We start from the raw sequence: 21,685 nt of genomic DNA, 5'->3' as shown, positions 1-21,685 counted from the left end.
CACAGACGAATAGAAGAACAGAAAACATAAAGGTAGACAGAGACAAATTAAGACACAATCGATCCAGATATGAGGAAGGAATTGAATCATTCAATGAATGGGACGACATGAAGCGAAATAAGGTGAAACAGGCTGAACCATGGCGAAAGGAAGGAAAGAAACGGAAGCACTGGTGGTGGAACAAGGAATGTGAGGAAATGGTAGAGACTCACAGAAAAGCCTGGAGAGACTGGTGTAGCAAGAAGGACCCGGAAAAATGGGAAGTTTTCTTATGAGCAAGAAAGGAAGTGGCCCAAACAATAAGATGGACCAGAAGACAGATGATGGTGCAGGAACTGGATGAGATTGAGACAAACTTCGGGAAAATCAATGGCAAACACTTTTTCAGGAAATTCAAAAAGTCTGATTGGACACAAGGGTAGAGAACTGTTTATAAGAGATAAGAAAGGGGAGCTGGCTGTCAGTGCGTAGGAGAACTGTTGGATTTTTGCAGAGCACTTTCACGACCTGCTGAACTGTGAACCACCTGAAGAAGAGCTGGAACTGGGGACGGACACAGAAGAGAGAGAGCCACGCCCTCCAACCAGGTATGAAGTCGCATATGCCATAACCGATCGAAAGAATAATAAGGCAACTGGAGAAAATGGTATAGCAGCTGAGATGATATAGTGGGGAGGCAACAAAGCAATAGACAACATGACCAACATAATTCACCAGATCTGTAGAACAAAGAAGTTGCCAGAAGGATGGAAGAATGCAATTGTAGCACCAATACATAAGAAAGGGGACAAGAGAGATGCAAACAATTACAGGGGAATATCGCTACTAGAGGCCGGATACAAGGTGCTGTCAAAACTATTGCTCAAGAGAGTAGAACAACAGGTAGAAAGTACAGTTGGCGACTACCAAGTGGGGTTCAGGAAGGTAAGAGGTTGTATAGAACAGATATTTATCCTGAAGCAACTGATAGAACATAGGGCCTTAAAAAACAAAAAGACAGAACTAATCTTCGTGGACTTCACAAAGGCATATGACTCCACCGACAGACTGACTCTTGTTAGGATCCAGAAGAACAGAGGACTTGATGGAACTACACAAGAGCTCATAAAAGAAATTCTGACAGACACAAAAGCAAGGGTGAGATTCAGTGGAGCACTGTCAGAAGAAATTGAGATCAAGGCTGGTGTTAAACAGGGAGGTGGATTGTCACCATTGTTGTTCAGTACAGCACTGGATGAAGTGATCAGGCAGTGGAGAGAAATAAACGAGGAACTGGGAATACCAAAGACCCATGTGGGGGACAAAAAGGACAACAGGGCTCAAGCCGACTGCCTAGCCTTTGCAGATGACATAGCAATAGTAACTGAGATGGAAGAAGACACAACTCGATAACTTAAGTAAGGTAGCCAGAAAGGTGGGACTGAGGATCGCCTATAACAAGACAGACATTAAATACCACTGCAGACTGGGAAACACTGGAAGGCACTGTGCAAGTGGTGGACAAATTTAAATACCTGGGAGAATTTATAACAGGAAGGAACAGGAGCAAGGAGGGAATAACAGAGAGGATAAAGAAGATGTCAGCCTTCTGCACGACGAGAGAGATATACAATAAAAAGAATATATCCACAGAGGCAAAGATAAGCCATTACAAGGAAGAAATGGGGCAGAACAACTAGAGAAAGAAGAGAGAGCAATACTAGGTCCCAGAAGAGGTGGAGAGAGGTGGATGCGAAGACCTAGGGAGGAATTGTACCGGAACGTGAGAACAATATCCGGGGAAATCAGACTCAAAAGGGCAAGGTTTGCTGGACATGTAGTTAGGATGAGTTTGGACAGAATGGCAAAGAGACTGTGGGAAACAACAGGGAGGACAAGGGGAAAGACAGAAACCAAGTGGGTTGTTGAACTTCGGAAGGACTAGTTGGAATTGGGGATCAAGATTGAAGGAAAGGAAAATTGGTGGAACAAATATACACCGACCAATATGCCGGAAATCAATGACAGAGAAGAATACAGGAAAAGATTAGAGTGTCACCAGTGGAGCCGACAGGAGAAACGGAAACTGAAGATCTCAGAAGAAGAGTGGGAGAGAAAAAGACAAAGAATGAAAAGGTTCTGGGAGAAGAAGAGGAAAATGCAGTCCACGAAGGGGCTACCCATGGTCCTACAGAGGCCGTAACGCAGCGAGGAGGAGGAGGAGGAGGAGGAGGAGGAGGAGGTTTTCGTCACATCCGAAAAGCATTTAACTCTGTATCACACTTCACACCAGCTGTCCTTTGAAGCCCTGCCAAAAAAATTTCAAAAGTCAGCATTAAGCTAGAAACATATGGCTACATTGGTATCACTGTTAGGGTTTGAGAATACAGATTGATACTAATTACAGCATGCACAGAGGCATTTAAGCAGCTCCTGCCCCCCATACACAATTGGAACACTAGGAAGACCTAGTAAGTAGTACACTGGGAAGTACCCTTTGCCATGCACTTAACAGTGGTTTGTAGAGTCTAGATGTAGATTCACAAACAGTAGTTAATAAATATCATATTTGTGTGTGCATATCTTATTTATATAACTGATTACGCAAAAAGATTTTTTACAGAGGTTTAGTAATGCTTCTAATTTCAATTTTTTGTTGTTCAATAAAGGTTATCTCATACTCAAGTTTTAATTACTTCTACATCCTCTTTCTTCTCTCACTATTTACCAAAAAACCTCCATCCTATAATAATTTGCAGTTTTTATTGTCAAGTGCAATATTTACTGAAAATAAATAATTTTATTTTTGAAATGATAATGAAATCATCCCCTAAGCTGTCGACAGAGTACAGTTGAAAATGTGTGCCCCTACCAGGACTCGAGCCCGGGATCTCCTGCTTACATGGCAGACGCTCTATCCATATGAGCCACCGAGGGCATAGAGGATAGTGCGACGGCAGGGATTTACCCCTTGCACGCTCCCCTTGAGACCCACATTCCCAACTTAATATCCACACACTACATTCGTAGTGCCTCATTACTCGCGGTAGACAATCTTATTGACTCCCGTAATAGCTCGGGCAATGCGTGTGCATCGGCACAGAAGGAGAAGGTCAATGGCCGGTTAGCCTTAACTATATATGAAGATGGCATCTGTTCTTTCGGACATGTCCGTAAGAACAGATACCATCTTCACACATAATTGTAATTTTATTTAAAGAGTTCAAATATGTGCTCTTACAGATGTTGTTTTAAAGGGTCTGCTGTATAGTTAGTCAGTAAAAGCTTGTATATTGCAAGTAATAAACATAAATGTGTCAAAGAAGTAAAACAAAGAGCTGAAGGAAATGCTTGGTTATTAATTTTATTGATATTTCAGAAAGAACTCTAGGTTCAGTGTTTCATAAAATATACTTAGGGGGAAAGGTTTCTGAGGAGGACATCATCAATTATATGGCCAACACAGAATATAAGTTAATAATATTTAAGCCACCATTGCTCAGTACTTTTTGAAGTGAACAATTTATTTCATTGTGAACAATCTCTGATAAGCTTGTGGTGTTTTGTTTTGATTACACAGTGGACTCGGGTTACTGCATGAAAATATTAGTAATTACAGTTGAATTGTTTTCAGAAATATAAATGTTGCAGAACTATTCTAGAGGAAAAGTTTATTAATGTAATTTTACTGACAGGTGAATGAGCTGTTAAATGACAATGTGGGAGAAAGATTTTTATTATTTTAAAAGAGTATGATTCATTCAGTATCTACCATGTCAAAATTCAGTTACACAACTGTCTCTTAGAAAATTTATGCTTGTGTGATGGCTGCAAATGCCACTAAAAGTAGTGTTAAGAAATGCATTGATGACTGAGAAACTTCAACTGAAGTGTCAAATGATCCAGATACCAGTACTAGCATAAATCAGTTACACCCAACAAGATCAAACAATGAGAAGTCCAGAATGAAATCAAAATAATTTGAAAAGGTTAAGTTGCTACTCACCATCTAGAGGAAATGTTTAGCCTCAGACAGACACAATGAAAAGACTGCTAAACGTCTAGCAGTCAAACAAAAAAAGTCCTGTTTCATGAACAAACACACTTATTTGTGGAAACAACTTTGGTTTCAAGAAGCATTAACATTCCAAATTAAAATCTCATTTTCCCTGCATGATAGTTTGTAAACGATGAATGGAGGTAATTAGATGGTTTAATCTCTGGCTTTTGAAGCACTTTTGATAGTGTTTCCCACTAGTATCTGCTAAAGAAAATATGCCTATGGCTAGATATTGGGTTGGTGTTAAGTTCGTAGTGCTTTCCCATAGATTTAATAAACACAACAGTTAGACATAACTGGGACTTTAGTCATCGTAGTGTATTGTCCTTGCTATTTACAACAGTCTGCCAATGCTGGGGTAACTTTTCAAATCCACGAGTGTAGAAGTCACTTGGTTTTGGGGCGAAGAACTCATTGAGCCATGTTCAATGCACATTTTCATCCAGACAGGAAGTTCCTTGAAGGTTGTTTGATAGAGAGCGGAAAAGGTGAAAATCTGAGGGTGGAAGATCCGGTGAATAAGGTGGGTGTGGAAGATCAGGTGAATAAGGTGGGTGTGGAATGTCTTCCCAACCAAACCACGGTATGGTTTTTCCCCCAGTCTAGCAGAATGCAACTGGGTGTTATTGTGGAGTAGCATCATTTCACACAGTCTTCCTGATCATTGTTCTTGGATTGTATCTGCAGGATGTCTCAGTTGTTGGCAAAAAATGTCAGCAGTGGTGGTTACACCGTGGGAAGCAGTTCATAGTTCACCACACCATCGCTGTTCAACCAGATACATAATGTTATTTTTTGTGGATGCACATAGATCTTTGTATGAGGAGTTCCTGCTTTGTTTGGGCTCAGTCAGTCCCTCTTTTTCTTATGTTAGCATAAAGTTACAGTACAGGTAAGGAATGGCCGGTGTTGTTCACGAACGAATCGGCAACGAGCAAGCAGAGGGCACATATGGCCACCCAATAATTTTTGTGACTTTGGCTTAGAGCATGTGGTACCCAAACACTCAGTTTTTGAATCTTCACTAATGCATGCAAATGTCACATGATGATGGAATGACCACAGTTCATCACATTTGCCAGTTCTCAAGTACACTGACATGGATCATTCTAGATCAATGTATTTAAACAACCTTCATCAAACCCTGCAAGTCTTCCTGAATGTGGAGTATCTAATATCAAAACAGTCCAACTTAAAACAAGAAAACCCTGTTCTTGTCATGCTCTGTCCAATGGCATTATCCCCATACATGGCACAAATGTTTCTTTTGGTGCCACTGCCACTGTCGCTCCTCTATATTCAACTCAAACAGAAGAATATTAGAGAAATATTAAGAATTTTTCACTTGGCACTTCATTTTATAACACCCACAGCTCCATCCACTATTTCCAAATGACAAAATGACAATATCTGAACTCAAATAGCAACAGTGAACCACAAACTAAAAAAGAAATGTACAAATCTATGCAGCATCCCAATATCTAGCCAGGCTTGTGACTGCATTTAAAGCTTTTTGACAAATAGAACATAGCATGTTGTCCTAGATGGGCATAGTTTCTCAGACACAAAGTTGCTTGAAATATGATAGAGGGAAGTGAAATATAGTCACAATTTTCGTAATATTGGTTTAGCGGGTAATATTGGCTGCAGTCACATACTTGGCAGAAATTTAACAATTGTGTGTGAGGAATTGCTGTCTTATAGAAATGGATAACATTTATTCACATCTTGACGAAATACCAATATAGAGTGAAAACTGATGACTGGTTCGTGATTCAGAACAATGTAAAGTTGTGAACCTCACAAACGTTTAGCAACATTAAACTACATGATCGATTGAGAGATAGCAGGATTTAATCATTTCGTGCAAATATGTGGAAGCAACCTTCAGTTTCCAGAATGAAATTTTCACTCTGCAGTGGAGTATGCACTGATATGAAACTTCTTGGCAGTTTAAAACTGTTTGCTGGACCAAGACTCGAACTCGGGACCTTTGCCTTTCGCAGGCAACTGCTCCACTGATTGAGCTACCCAAGCACGACTCACGACCTGCACTCACAGCGTTAATTCTGACAGTATCTTCTCTCCTACTTTCCAAACTTTACAGAAGCTCTCCTGCAAACCTTTCAGAACTAGCACTCCCGGAAAAAAGGATATTGCGGAGACATGGCTTAGCCTTAGCCAGGGGGATGTTTCCAGAATGAAATTTTCTCTCTGCAGTGGAATGTACACTGATATGAAACTTTGTGGCAGATAAAAACTGCATGCCATAACTCGAGGCCTTTGCCTTTCGCAGGCAACTGCTCTACAGACTGAGCTACTCAAGCATGACTCATGACTGGCCCTCACAGCTTTAATTCTGCCAGTACCTCATCTCCTACCTTAGCTCAGACGGTAGAGCCCTTGCCCATGAAAAGCAAAGGTCCCGAGTTCAATGTCTTGGTCCGGCACACAGTTTAAATCTGCCAGGAAGTTTCATATCAGCACACACTCCACTGCAGAGTGAAAATTTCATTCTGGAAATATCAGCCAGGCTGTGACTGGACTGGAGCTGTGCAGTTTTGCCTTTATTGCTATGAAAATATTGAATGATTCATATGAAATAGAGTAAACAGTGCTAATTAAACAGCAGATGATGAGTTTAACTGTAAAAGCTAAAAGCAACATTTTCGAAAAACTGCAGCATTTCTGTTTCTTTGATCTATCAGTATGTATATTTTAGGGCTACACATGAACTGCCTTACGCATACTTTACTTTTTTTATATATTTTCTGTTGTATCGTGTTCATACAATAAACCCATGTGCTTCCTATGGAGGGACCACAAAAAATGTGTAATTGGAAACCTAACTTAAGAAGTAATTACATAATTTTATTTATGTCCACCATTCATCTTAACAAACAGTTGTTCAGAATATAGGTAAAGGTTTTTATTGAACTGAATTTGCAGATATGGGATTTAGTAGTGGACCCAAAAGTGAATGCTCTGTCTAGAACCAGCCTGTACAAAGCGCTAGCACTTGTGGCTTGGGCGCAGCAGGGGAAACAGCCTAGTGCAAAACTTTTGGAAAATTTTTCTGGAGAAGGTATGTACTTAAGTGTTCATTATACTCAGTAAATCCTAATGATATAGAATCTGATATGTCATTATTATTTTTGTGCAAGTATTTATTCCTAAAAAGACAGTTGGTGGCATATGACTTCTTTAAAGTACATATTACTGTGAAATATGACTGATGTTGTTTTAATGCGAGAACATATGTTGCAGTAATATATTATGAAGCTGTATGCTTGCTTATACAGATGACAGAAAGTTCATAGATGAAGCTTTGATCTACTTCAAATTTTGCGTGAACCATACTTACTCTAGTTGAAAGTTGAATAAGTTACACATTCATTCATCATAAATTAAAAAACAGGTAAAATGTTTTCTGCAGCCACATATGTTGTAGGAAAATTCTACATTATATTTCATACAGTAATAGCAATATCCCCAGTTATAAAAACAAATGAAACAACTGAAAAAGGCCTTAATGGCCAAAAGCTATAATTGTGTGAATCTTTTTGTTGTGCCTATCGCGACTCAGCGTTTCTGCTATGTGGTGAGTAGCAACTTTCCTTCTCTACTACAATTATAAAAACAGGCAGAGAAATGCTATTTGTTCTGCTTTAAAGCAAAAATAATATTCGCGATTTCTTACTCACCAAGTTGATGTAGTGATAAGACATTGCAGTTGTATTTGAGAGAAGTGTGCTTCAGATCTCTGTAAGGCTGTTCTGATTCAGGTTTCCCAAGATATCACTAAATAACTTGTGATAAATATCAGCTTAGTTTCTTTGAAATGAAATGGTACGACAAATATCCTTTCTCTTCCTTCTCCAATCTATACTTGTGATTTGCCTCTAATGACCTTGTCAATAGGATGATGAACCCTACTCATTTTCCTTCCTTTCTTCTAAACTCGTCCTGCACTCCATGTTATAACAGCTGGAATTGCTTCATAGTTAATATTTATTGAACTAATCATTATAGCCATCTGTATTCAACTTTATTTATAAGCAGTGCCCATTTTCACTGCAAGTTGAAGTGAAATGGAGTAAAAAGGGTCATTGGCAAAGACAGGAATACCTGACAAATGTGTATGCAGATACAACTGAAAATAGAGTAAGCTCAAAAATCACACTTCTGTAATTTGATTAAAAAAATTGCTTTGCTCGTATGTTTGATTCCAGATCACTGACAATATGTTATTACAAGAACAAAATAAAAGTGTGGCCTGTGGTGAAATAAGTATATAGTTTTAGTAGTTACATAGGAGGAGCTAAAATACATAAGTAGTTGTATAATAGCTATAAACACCATGGTGAGACAGATGAAGAGTTTATCTTGACTTCATCAAGTAACTGGAGTATCTCCTAAGTTGTACAAGACATATCTGCTGTTTCACCTTAGTTACTTAAGTGTGTTATTTCCACACTTCCAGTCTTTCTCTCCTTCTCTATATCTCCCTAACCTCCTCCACCTCCTATATCTTCTCGGGGTAACATGTTAATTTTCAGATATGGCAATGTTAGTCATAGAGGATGGTCATATTCTTCCAGTTCTGTCCTGTATTCGCCCCTCCACCCCTAGCCTCGACGAAGAATTTGTGTAAAGTCTGCGTTTATTGTTACGTGTGAAATTCTGTGAAAGCTTTCTAAATATTTCCCTCCCCTCCCCTTTCTGAAACACACGTTGTGGCCTTCCTCTAATGATCCACAACTTAAACTGTCATAAGCATTGCTTTTGCTAATTACTTATCAGCCATCCCATGGCTTTCATTAAGTACTAAAGTATTTTTAACCAGCATGGTACTTTTTATTATGGTGTTAGGGTTTCATAATAATTTTGACAAAATTATTTTCCATTTTTTCCAGAGCTCCCAAGGCCAGAGCTTGGTGATTTGTCAGAACTGCGTCAAATGACTAGAGATCAACAGGGAGTTACCCCAACTCGCCTTGGTCTCACATATACTGAACTTTGTTCCCAAGATTCAGTTGATGTTGATCTTGTACCTGAAAAGAAAGGTCTCTTTCTGAAGCATGTGGAATACCAGGTCACCAGCAAGGTATGGAAACCATATACACTTGTTGCTGTCTTTGCATTGAAAGTGAAGAAAGAAAGGAGGTTTTTCTTTCTTTTTAACTTGAAGTCATTTTGTTTCATCATGATGCCATTGCTTTCAAATTTTATTTAATTAATGTTTTTTTCTGGAGGTACTCCAGAAAAATCTTTGTAACACCTGTCGTAATGAGTGGTAGATCGTTGATATGTATTAAGAAAACAAATGGGCTCAGAACACAGTGTGGTGGCTTTCCCACTGTACGGTACCAAACTCGGTTTAAGATCTGTCTCCTGTTCGCTGACACTGGAAGTAAACTTTGTTTTCTTGGTATGAAATGATCCTTCCTTCAGCTTTGTCCTAACTTGTGCAGAAATGTAGCATGGTCCATACAATAAAGTCTCCCCCCCCCCCCCCCCCTCCCTCCCACCCTTCTAGATGTTGTGCCAGAATTGGTAACAGCTTTGCAAATGTTTAGTGAACACATTTTACACAGCATATTATACAAGCCATGGTCTACATAAAACTGAATGGTTTCTCTAAGTTAGTTATGTTACTTTTTGGGAACAGGGTACAGCCCACACCAACTTCTTTGTACAGAGGCCTTACTAAACATGAACATATTTTCAGATCATAGGTGGGGCCTAGAAGGAGAAAGATGACATCTAGTGAAGTGGTGTGTAGTGAGAAAGGAAATAAAAGCTACATTTCTGCAGCTAAAAAGGAAATTTGTAGGAACTGTAACAGTGAAAACACATTTCAAGTTGACAGCTATAGTATGCTCCCCCTCCCAACTAACACAGACTTGTTGAACAATTGGTCAACACAGTACTCCTACAACATGATCTTACAGAAAGTTTTATCATTTAACTGTAATTTCAAACTGGTTTTAGTCCATTATGTCCTTGGAAATTTTCATTTAATCCGAATTTTCCATTTTTTCCTCCTCCTTTTTCCTTTTATTATTCTGCTAAAGCTGCTTGTATACTATTGCTGGAGAATCACGATCAATCAGGAGCCCCATCAGGTTTAACAATAAGCTGCCATCAACAAATGCAATTCCATTTTTAGGTATGCTTTTCCATTCTTCAAAAGTTAGCTAATACGAGACTGTAAGCTGCAAGCAGAAAGAGAGGAGTCTTGGCTGAGACAAAGGAGAAAAGCATAGGTCTGCAAATTAAACTAAAAATCATAGGGAAAGTAGATTTGATGTACTGAAAAAAGGCACAGTTGCTGACAAGTATGTAATTAGCAAATCTACATTATCCACAGTACTTGAGATCGGGAAAAGTTCTTAATACTGCTGCATTGGATACAAATACAAGCAATTTTGCAGTGCCTAGTACAAAGATGTTGAAACTTTGTTTCTAGAATGGTTTAACTGTATGCCCACTTATAATTTAGTTAAAAACAAACGGAATGACAAAATTCTTCTACAGATTTCAGTTGTTCAGTTGGTTGGATGCACCAGTTCCAAAAGATATGCTCAGTTTCATCATTAGTGATTTGTGGTGAAGTAAATAAAGCTGAGGAAGAACGAGCAAACAACTGGTTGCATGAATTTTACAAAGTGAGAGAAAAGTAATGCCTCATGTGATGTATATAATATTAACAAAACTGGACAGTTTACAATCTTTTCCCAAGTTGTACCCTCACAGTGAACAACATTTAATGATTGTATTTGTATGTAATTCAGATGTGCAGTGATAAACACTGATCTTGAGTGATCAGTCAGCTCAAGAAACCACATCGTTTTAAGAATGTAACACCGATACTTTCACTTGCATCTACTCTCACCATAAGATTACTTGGATCGAGAGCTCATCTCTCCATAAATTCTTTCTTGGTTTTAACAGTTCAGTGATGGCTCAGAATAACCCTTTTCTTCTCACACTGGATAGGAGTACAATCCATAACATACAATCTTAACTTAACCAATGTAAAGGTTCACTTCCCTCCTTCCCCCAGATACAACAAATCAATCTTCAGCATTTGGATAAAGACATTACTGCACTTATAAATAGGTTTAATCACAAGTGGCTTGTGAGATCTGCAATTTGTATTGCTGAAAAGGAGGTGGAAGTGCCAACTAGGAATGTACTTGATGCGTAAAAGCTATTGCCGCATCCTGAGAAACTGACGGTAATCCTGTTGATGAATTAGATGGTGGTGAGGAAACCATTTCATCCGACAAATGGAATATTCTACAAGATCTTGGAATCCTTGGAGTTACTTTTAAGGAGTTTAACACCAATGATGATTCCAGTGGAATGTGATGATGCACAGATATTATTATAACATTGTGCCTCCCGCCAGGAAGTATTACATGCTGTGGACACATTAGAAAGTTTTACTGCAATATCCTAAATGACCACTGGTTTTACGAAAGCCATGAGTACAGTTGGCTGTGAAGTTGCCAGGCATTTTAATCCCCTTCTGCGAAGGTGCAATATACAGGATTCAGGCTTCAGGCATCAGATAATGATCTGTGAGTACTTTTTTTAGTTGCAATGCAGTAATTAATGCAAATCATCTTTTTCTCATATTTATTTTCTGTGTTGTTACTGCAAACTGACATTATAAATAGGATTATTGTAATTCGTAATGATATAAACATTTTTTAAAAATCTTCCAAACAATTATGTAATAGTTGATAATTTAGTGTTTCCTATGATGATACTCATAATATACTGTACTACACATAAAGAAAAAATGTTATGAAACTTTAACCCTGGCTAGCTGATGCCAGTAGGAACCAAAATTACTAATGTTGTGTTGGTCGACAATGCCTAATTTTTAAACTACTGAAACTTGGCACCATCTGCTCTGATTGGCCGTGGGACTGCACTGTTGTCGGATGCTCTGGACAATGCATAACCACAAATGCTTTGCCTGTCGGAGATTGCGGTGTATCCAAAGCGGCCCGCATGCTCAGTGGTAGAGCACCAGCCTTCCATTCTGGACCCTCTGATGCTACACAACCTTGGTGATGCCAAACAGTGTTTTGCCGAACTCTTTCAAAGATTCCTGGCATTGCCCTGATGCGATTGGGGGCATATTGAATGTGATACATTAATTCCTCTTCATTTCTAGGTGTTTCACGTCAGGTTGGGTGAAATAGAACCTTGAAGAATCCCCACAGGAAAAAGTTCGGTGGCATGAGCTCTGGTGATCTTGGGGGCCATGTCCTAGAAGCACCTCTGCCAATTACCCGGCCGTTGAAGAGTTCATTTAAAGATCCACGCAAAGCATGCCTGTTATGTGCGGGCACCCCATCATGCTGAAACCACATGCGTAGCCATATGTCCAGGGAACATCTTCCAGCAGGCCAGGTAGAGCTTCTTGCAAAAAGTGAATGTAATTTGCCCCATAAAGATGAGGAGGTAGCCAGACTGGCCTAATCAGATGGGTCACCCACAATGCCTGCCCAAATGTTGAGCGAAAATGGACATACATGATGCAAGGATTTCCCCTTGCCTGGTAATGAACATTTTGAGTGTTGAAAAGGCCATCCCGATGGAAGATGCACTCGTCGGTAAACAACACAATAGTGGGGAAGTCTGGATCTCGTGCAACACGTAGCAGAAACCACCGACAAAACTGTAACCTGTGTTCATAGTCTGCCACAGGATTTAGAAGTTGGACAGGGTGGAAACTAATGGATTCTGGCCGTCATCCTTCAATACCTTCCAGACTAACTGAAGAGTGATACCCATGTCGTGTCCAACCAGTCCAGTGTTTGTCATAGGTGCTTCCTTGAAGTGCTCGACAACAATCTCTTCAAATGCAGCATCCCAACATGTTAGATGTCTTCCAGCATCACCACGATATCCCACTAATGAGCCTGTTTCGCCAAGTTGCCGGTGAATGGCTGTAAACATTTGGGGGTGTGGGTGGCGTCTTGCTGGGTACTGTTACTCATACAACTGTAGAGCTCCATGTGTGTTACAGTCGACTAGCCTATAAACAAAAACTATATCTCGTTGTTCTTCAAACGAATACTGTGCCGCCATGCTTACTGAATGACTAAATCACAGGTGACGCGTGTGCTTTGTAGCGAAGCTTATGTATGAATACCTCTGACGTGAGGTGGATACAAACAGCAAGACCTATTTGACACGTGTGTGAGTATCATGTTGGGGCAGTGACGGGATGAGGGACATTTGTATTTGTGAAACAACCACCATAGCGCTGCCTGTCGACCAACAAACAGCAACAGGGCAATCCCAAGGCCAATTGGAGTGCGTGGCACCAAGTTTCTGTAGTTTGAAAATGATGTGTTGTGGACCTACATAACATAAGTAATTTTGGTTCCTACTGGCATCAGCTATCCAGGGTTAAAATTTCGTAACACAAATTTTCTCCACCCTGTATATCTACACTAGCTGACAAACCCAGCACTGTCTGAGTATTAATTTTGCCAATTTTATATTAGAAATGAAAACAAAAATGAACAGTGTTTGTAGTGAAGTATCGAAAAATTTCATTTTGATGTATTTGTCATACACAGAAATATGCATACATAATGTATGGATTTGTAAGAACAGTATCCAGATTAACGAACATGATGCTGGAAAGTTTCTTTACACTGCGTGCAGCTGCTTCGTCTGTTTACAATGTGATTTTGTAAACATCGTTATGGCAATGCCTCTTCACAGCTCTGTAGAGGGTTACCATTTTCGCCTACAGCCATTTGCTCTTCAGAGTTGAAAGCTGTCAAAAATTGCTGCCAGGGGTCAGGGATTCCCTTAAGTTAACTCAAGTGTAGGAGTGTCTTATAGTAAAGGATAAATGTTTTAAAACCTAATGGATGATGTGACTTTTTTTTTTTTTCATATCTCAGTGTTTGTGACATCATATCTTTTCTCTTGAACTGTGTGCCGTACAGTGATATATTTGTGTAGGTACATTTAGCGGCATATGTGGATACTGTCAGAGAAATATTCTGCAAACAGATGTAGTAGCAAAGATTAATAAATTTAAACATCATTCATGATGCATCAATTCATCATGCATCTCAGTGTTTGATGTCATGTCTCCTGAATTGTGTGTGGTGCCATGATATACTCTTGCAGATGCATTTAGCAGCATATGCGCACACTGTCCATGAAATATATTGTGAATACAGTTAGTAGCATAGAAATAACACATTTTAATAACATGCAAGATACGGCAATTTTTCACACGTCTCATTGTTAGTGATGTCATAGGTTGATGGTTCTTCTCCCCCTCAGCGATTGTTGCCTGACAATAGGGGATATTTGTACCAAGTTTGATTGAGATTGGTCCTGTAGTTGTGCACGCGCGCGCGCGCGCACACACACACACACACACACACACATTTATAATATGTATGGATATTAGAAGTGGTTGATGTATAGAAAAAAAACTGTATTCCAAAAAGAGAATTTTGAGTCCCTGGTTAACACAATGTTTTTTCACACATACTCCTGATTTTTCAGTCTCTTGGGATTCTTGTTAATGAAGATTTACTGGAACTGTGAATTTTCTAACAGTAAGGTATGCTATTTCAAAACTAAGAAATGAACATTCTGAGCTGCAGAAAATCTCATGTACCAAATGATAAAACAAGAAAATCACAGAATGAGAATTAGAATAATTATGAGAAATAAAAAAGTGCTAAAAAGATTTCACTTAGCAAATAAAGCAATGTTTATGGATAAAAACCAGTACAGTGTACTGTCAATGACAAGTAGTAACAATTGCAAGGACGACACCAAACTTCGTAAGCAGCATATGGATAGAAAAACAAACTAGTCTATCAATGAAGAATACAGTAGCAATCAATATCCAGTAGCAAAAAGTCGTGAGTATGTGGAATCAGAATACTGTCAGTTAACACCCTGTGAGCAGCATTAAGGGATCGACAACTACACTGGGAAACCACAATGAAGTTAACCTAATTTTGTTTGCTGATAGCCATGGAAGTGAGTTAGCTAATATTCTACAAAGTGTAAACAATAATATCCTAGTTTTCAGTGTGGTGATGGTTTTTCATTGTGGTGATGGTAGGACCAAGAACAAAAAACATTGTAGTAGATGTAGATTTAGAAAGTAAAATGGTACAAGACAGTGATTTTGTCATTAGTGTTAACAGGTACAAATGATGTAGCATGTAATGAAGCTGTTATTTGCATTGGATGCTGGTCTAACTTTCTCAAATGAAACAAATAGAAAAACATAGATCAAACTGTAGAGCATAATCTATGAAACCAGTAATTTACACTTCGTTTAAAGCAGCCGTCTGATACACACACAAAGGCAAAACACCTGCTGACAGCACCAAAGAACACCAAAAATGTAATAATAATATCCCAGGGTGTCCAGATATTTTATCCCCTTCCCCTTTTTTCCTGTACCAATCTCTTCAGCTCAGAGTTGCACTTGCAACATACATCTACAGTTATTTGTTGTATATATTCCAGTCTGCCTTTCACTACTATTTGACCCTCTGTAGCGCCCTTTAGTACAATGGAGGTTATTCCTCAATGTCTTAACACATGTTCTGTCATCCTGTCCCTTTTTCTTACCAGTGTTTTCCATATGCCCCTTTCTTTGCCAATTCTGCAGAGAACCCCCCATTCCTTACCTGATAAGTCCACCTAATTTTCAATATTGGTCCGTGGCACCACATCTCGAATGCTTCAGTTCTCTTCTCCTTCCTCCCCCCACACACAATCATTGAGTCACTACCATACAGTGCTATGCTCCAAACATATAGTCTCCAAAATTTCGTCATCAAATCAAGCCCTGTGTTTGATATTAGCAGATTTCTCTTGGTCAAGAATGCCCTGTTTACCTGTGCTAATCTGCTTTTTATGCCCTCCTTGCTGCTTCTGTCATGGGTAATTTTTTTTCCAAGGTAGCAGAATTCCTCAACTTTGTCCTCTTTGTGATCACAAATTTTGATGTTATGTTTCTCACTACTCCCACTTCTGCTAATTCTTGTTACTTTTGTCTTTCTTCAGTTTGCTCTTAATCCATATTCTGCACTTCTTCGACTGTTGATTCAGTCCTATAATTCTTCTACACTTTCACTCCGGATAGCAGTGCCATTGGTGAATCCTATCATTGATATCTTTCACCCTGAATTTTAATCTCACTATTGAACCTTTCTTTTATTTCTGTCATTGCCTCTTTGATGTACAGATTGAAGACTGCATCTATGTCTTATCTCTTTTTCAATCCATGTACTTCATTTTGGTTTTGTAATCTTATTGTTCCATTTTGTTTCCTGTACATTTTGTATATTACCCATTTTTCCATGTAGCTTACTCCCATTTTTCTCAGACTTTTGAACATCTCGCACCATTTTACACTGTTAAATGCTTTTTTCAGATCAACAGATCCTGTGAATGTGTCCTGGCACTTGCTTACATTGTCATAAGCAATGTCAAGAATACCTCTCTGGTGCATTCACCTTTCCTAAAGCCAAATGATCATCATCTAACAGCATCAGCTTTCTTTTCCATCCTTCTGATATATTATTGGAATCATAATCTTGGTTGAATGAGACGTTGAGCTGACTGCAATAGTCCTGGTACTTACCTGCTCTTGTTGACATATGAAATAAGTGGATGATACTTCTTCAAAAGTCTCTAGGATATGTTGCTGGTCTCGTAGTTTCTACATACCATCTTGAATGGACGTTCGGGTGGGACATTATCTATCCCCTCTGTTTTATTTGACCGGAACTCTTCCTAAGCTCTTTTAAATTCTGACTCTAATACTCGATCCCCTATCTCTTCACTGTTGCTCCTGTTTCTGCTTTTGTTGTCATCAGACTATTCCTCCCACTTGTAGAGGCCTTCCTTTGTCATTGTTGTCTGTATTGTTTTTTTTTATCACTATTGTATTTTTGTATTGTATTGTTTATTATCTTGATTATATTATTGTATTGTACCAGTTTTGAATCATTCACCTACCATGTGTAGTAGACCAGTATGTATTGTATTGTATGATATTTATATTGTATCTCCTTTGACTCATTCCTCATCCATGTGTAATCGCGCATTACTGGATCTATGGAATATGTACCTCAAATAAAATAAACTCTTCCAGCTATCCACTCTCTCCTCTGCATTTAACAGTGGAATTTCCATTCTCACTTAATGTTACTGCCATTGCTTTTAATTTCACTGAAGGTGTTTAGCCTTTTTTAATATACTGAGTCAGTCCTTAGGAAAATAATTTCCTTTTCGGATTCTTTATATTTTTCGTGCAGCCTTTTCACTTTACCACCCCTTGCGGGTCTAGGGGTTGGAATAGGCCCAAGGTATTCCTGCCTTTCGCAAGAAGCGACTAAAAGGAGTCTCCCACGTTTCAGCCTTTATGTGATGATACCCTGTAGGGTCTGACTTCCATTTTTCAACATTTTCCTGAAGAGCGAGCCAATTGGAGATGGGCGTCTTACGTGGTGCGTAGTGTCCTTCATGTGCTGAGACCTCTTGCATCCTTCGTCGAAGTGGATCTGCACTTCCGCTCATTCTCCAGCTGTTGAGTGAGGTCGCCCTCCTGGATGTGTTTTCCTTCATCCTCTGTGCAGTATCACTTTCTGCACTGTTGATGATAATTGACTTCTTATCTTATTTATGCCTGATATCCAGCATGGTAGCCAGTCCATTGTGGTGGGGCAGCCATGTACCCTGACAGGTTGTAGCTCCCTGACCGTACAGGGGTCACTCTTTTGTTGCCTGCACCGTTAACTCCCCATGTATGCCAAGAAGTTGATGCCTGACCCCTTGGGGCATCGTGATTCCCAGCATTGGCCATCCTGCCAATGGCCGTTGCTGCAGCTGGCCGTGGGGAAGCCCCCTGGTCAGAGTGGGTGGCGTCAGGGCAGATGACACGCCATGAAGCGTAGTACATCATCTCTTGCTGGTGGTCAAACACCGGCAGTCTCTAAGCGGTCAAGGTCTAACTTCAGTGCTAAAAAATACGACCCCAAATTGTTCCCCCCCTTGGCCACACAATGGGAGGAACGCCAGGCTAAGGATGGCAGTGAGGCTTATACACCCTCGTACCTCGTATGTACGAGAGTTGATGGGTAATCTTTCTTATCAATTAAACCTCAGTTTTTTTGTGGAGTATTTAGAGGACACGTTTGGGGAGTTGGAGGGCTTGTCCAAACTGAGGTCAGGGTTGGTCTTCATAAAAACAGCATCCTCTGCCCAGTCACGGGCACTACTCACCTTTGACAAGGTGGGGGATGTTTCTGCTTCATCATGCCCCATAAGAGCTTAAATATGGTCCAGGGTATCATATTTCACAGGGAACTTCTTTTGCAGTCTAACAGTGAGTTGCACACCAATTTTGGGCGGCAAGGTGTCCATTTCGTCCGGCGCATCCACTGGGGTCCGAGGGATAACCAGGTTGCCACCGGTGCCTTTATCTTGGCCTTCGAGGGTGCCACATTACCCAGGAAGGTCAAGGTGATGGTCTACCGCTGTGATGTAAAGCCATATATCCCTCCCTCAATGCAATGGTTTAAGTGTTGGAAATTCGGCAATATATCTACCTGCTGTACTTCCAGTGTCAGCTGTTGGGATTGTGGACATCCTTCACATCCCAGTACTCCCTGTGCCCCACCTCCCATCTGTATCAACTTCGGAGAGCACCATTCGCCTTGCTTGCCAGACTGCAGTATTCTCCAGAAACAAAGAAAAATAATGGAATAAAAGACACTGGACTGACTGACCTATACTGATGCTACGAGATAATATGAGAGGTTACATCCTGTGCATATGACATCAACCTACGCCGCCACTACGACAGCGGTTCTACCATCTTCCGTTCCACCGTGTACAGTTGCCTCTCCGAGAAGTCAGACTCCCCCTTGATGGTGGGTGCGGGGTGGGGGAGGGGGGGCACTTCCCTCGATGTTGCTCCTGCACAACATACTTCAGGAGCAACAACCCCCCAACCATCGGGGACGTCAGTCCCCACTTCGCAGACGGAGAAGCGTAAGTCTTCTTCAGTTTCTCTCACCAGTAAGGGATGGCTTGGGTCACTCCCTTCTTAGTTTCCTACCAGTGGCAAAGCTGACACCCGCCAGTGGCTGAAGCAACTACAGGTAGCAGGTCATAGGGTTTCACGGTCCTCCTCATTCGCTGAGACTCAATCACTGAAGCCCTCCCAGCCAGACAAACCTAAGGAGCAGCAAGAGAAAGCTAAAAAGAAAAAGAACCCCAAGAGCCAGCCAAGGCACTGAGGTGGCACCCACACCGCCACTACCTACAAGCTCTGTTTCTGAGGATGAGATGGAGATTCTGGCGTCTGCTGAGGACCTAGACACAATGGATATCAATCACACAGGTACTCATCTGGTGGCTGCCGTTGACCCTGAGACATAGGCTGCCTCATTGAGTGTTTCATGCCTTCCCAGTCTCATGATAACGTAACTCTCCAACTGTTTCGCTTTACACCTGCTTTATGCATTGCCCTCCAGGAAACCTGGTTCCCAGCAATACAGGCCCCTGGCCTCCGCGGCTATAAAGGATATTACAGGAACCATAGTGACCATAATAGTGTCAGGTGGAGTTAGTGTCTATGTCCTGAGCTCAATATGTAGTGAACCTGTGCTTCTTCAAACCCCTCTTGAAGTTGTGGCTGTCAGGATAAGGATGACGCAGGAAGTAACTGTCTGCAATGTATATCTTCCTCCAGACGGTGCAGTACCCCTGAATGTATTGGCTACACTGATTGATCAACTCCCTAAACCTTTCCTACTTTTGGAAGATATTAACGCATATAACCCCTTCTGGGGTGGCGCCATGCTTACTGGCCGAGGTAGGGAGGTCAAAAATTTACTGTCACAACTCGACATCGACCTCTGCCTCTTAAATATAGGTGCCCCCACACATTTCACTGTGGCACATGGCATATATTCGGCCATTGATCTCTCAGTTTGCAGTCCTGGCTTTCTCCCATGTATCCACTGGAGAGCACTTGATGACCTGTGTGGTAGTAACCACTTCCCCATCTTCCTGTCACTCCCCTGGCATCATGCCCACAGATGCCTACCCAGATGGGCTTTTAACAAGGCAGACTGGGTAGCCTTCACCTCTGCTGTCACTGCTGAATCTGCCCCACATGGTGCCATCGATGTTGTCGTTCAGCAGGTCACAACAACGATCGTTTCTGTGGCGGAAAATGCAGTCCCTCGATCTTTAGGGTGCCCCCAGCAACAGGCAGTCCCTTGGTGGTCACCGGAAGTTGCTGAGGCAATAAAAGTGTGTCGGCGATCTCTACAGCGACATAAGTGGCACCCTTCCCTAGAGCACCTAATATCCTTTAAGCGGCTCTGAGCCCGCTTTTGCCAGCTTACAAAACAGTGGAAACATGAGTGTTGGGAGAGGTAAGTGTCGACCATTGGGTGCCATATGTCACCTTCCCAAGTCTGGACTGAGATCAGACATCTTCTTGGGTACCAGACCCGAACAGTTGTCCATGGCATGCACATCAATGGCATGTTATCTACCGATGCAAACGCTTTATAGTACAGCAGCGCCCTCAGCGTTGCATTCACTCGACCTTGTGCACCTCTGCGGTGTCCGATTAGTGACAGGAGCTTTTAGAAAGAGTCCAGTGACCAGTGTCCTGGTGGAGGCCGGAGTCTCTGTATTGGAGGTTAGGTGTGCCCAACTGCTGGCCAGTTACATTGCACATGTTCGTAGTTCTCCTGCACATCCAAATTTTCGTCTCCTTTTCCCAACCATGGCAGTTCATCTCCCACATCTCCAGCCCAGGTCAGGGCTTACTATTGCGGTTTGCATCCAGTCCCATCTGTCTGAACTGGAGTCCTTCCTGCTACCACCTCTCCTCGAGGTCCATTCACTTACACCTCAATGGTGTACACCTGGGCTGCAGATTCTTCTGGACATTTTGCATAGCACTAAGGACTTGATTAGGACATGTGGCTGTCCGCTATCACTTCCTCTAAATTCTCGTCTTATACCGAGGCCATGAAGTGGTTTACACCAATATCTTGATGGCTGATGGTCACGTAGGCTTTGTGTATGTTCATGGAGAACATATTGAACAGCACTCCTTGTCAGATGGCTGCAGAGCTGGCGTCTGTATCTCGTGCTCTTGAGACATCTCATGCCCTGGCGAGTCATTTTTCCTGTCTGCTGACTCCTGGAGCAGCCTACAAGCTATCGACCAGTCCTACCCTCGCCATCCTTTGGTAACATCCATCCAGGAGTCCCTATACACCCTGGAATGGTCTGGTCGTTCAGTGGTGTTTGTGTGGACCCCAGGACACTTGGGAATCCCAGGTACCGAACTAGCTGAAAGGCTGGCCAAACTGGCTACGCGGAAACCGCTTCTGGATGTGGACATCTCCGAAACTGATCTGCATTCTGTCTTATGCCACAGGGAGATGGAATGGCATAACAGTACACACAACAAACTGCATATCATTAAAGTGACTACGAATCTGTGGAAGTCTTCCATGCAGTCCTCTATCAGAGAATCAGTTGTCATCTGTCTGCTCCGCATTGGCCATATGTGGCTAACGTACG

General features: G+C 41.2%; 1 protein-coding gene across 1 annotated transcript in view; it reads left to right on the top strand.

The window, feature by feature from the left end:
- Positions 1–21,685, top strand: part of LOC126162463 (sorting nexin-8-like) — a 137,096-nt gene that overhangs the window by 20,160 nt on the left and 95,251 nt on the right. Inside the window, exons 4-5 of the mRNA XM_049918992.1 lie at positions 6,989–7,124; positions 8,956–9,146. Of these exons, the coding sequence (XP_049774949.1) occupies positions 6,989–7,124; positions 8,956–9,146 (327 nt within the window). The remainder of the gene's footprint in view (positions 1–6,988; positions 7,125–8,955; positions 9,147–21,685) is intronic.

The sequence above is a fragment of the Schistocerca cancellata genome, chromosome 2, assembly GCF_023864275.1.
Source record: "Schistocerca cancellata isolate TAMUIC-IGC-003103 chromosome 2, iqSchCanc2.1, whole genome shotgun sequence".
NCBI lineage: Eukaryota > Metazoa > Arthropoda > Insecta > Orthoptera > Acrididae > Schistocerca > Schistocerca cancellata.
This window is presented reverse-complemented; position numbering and strand designations above follow the sequence as displayed.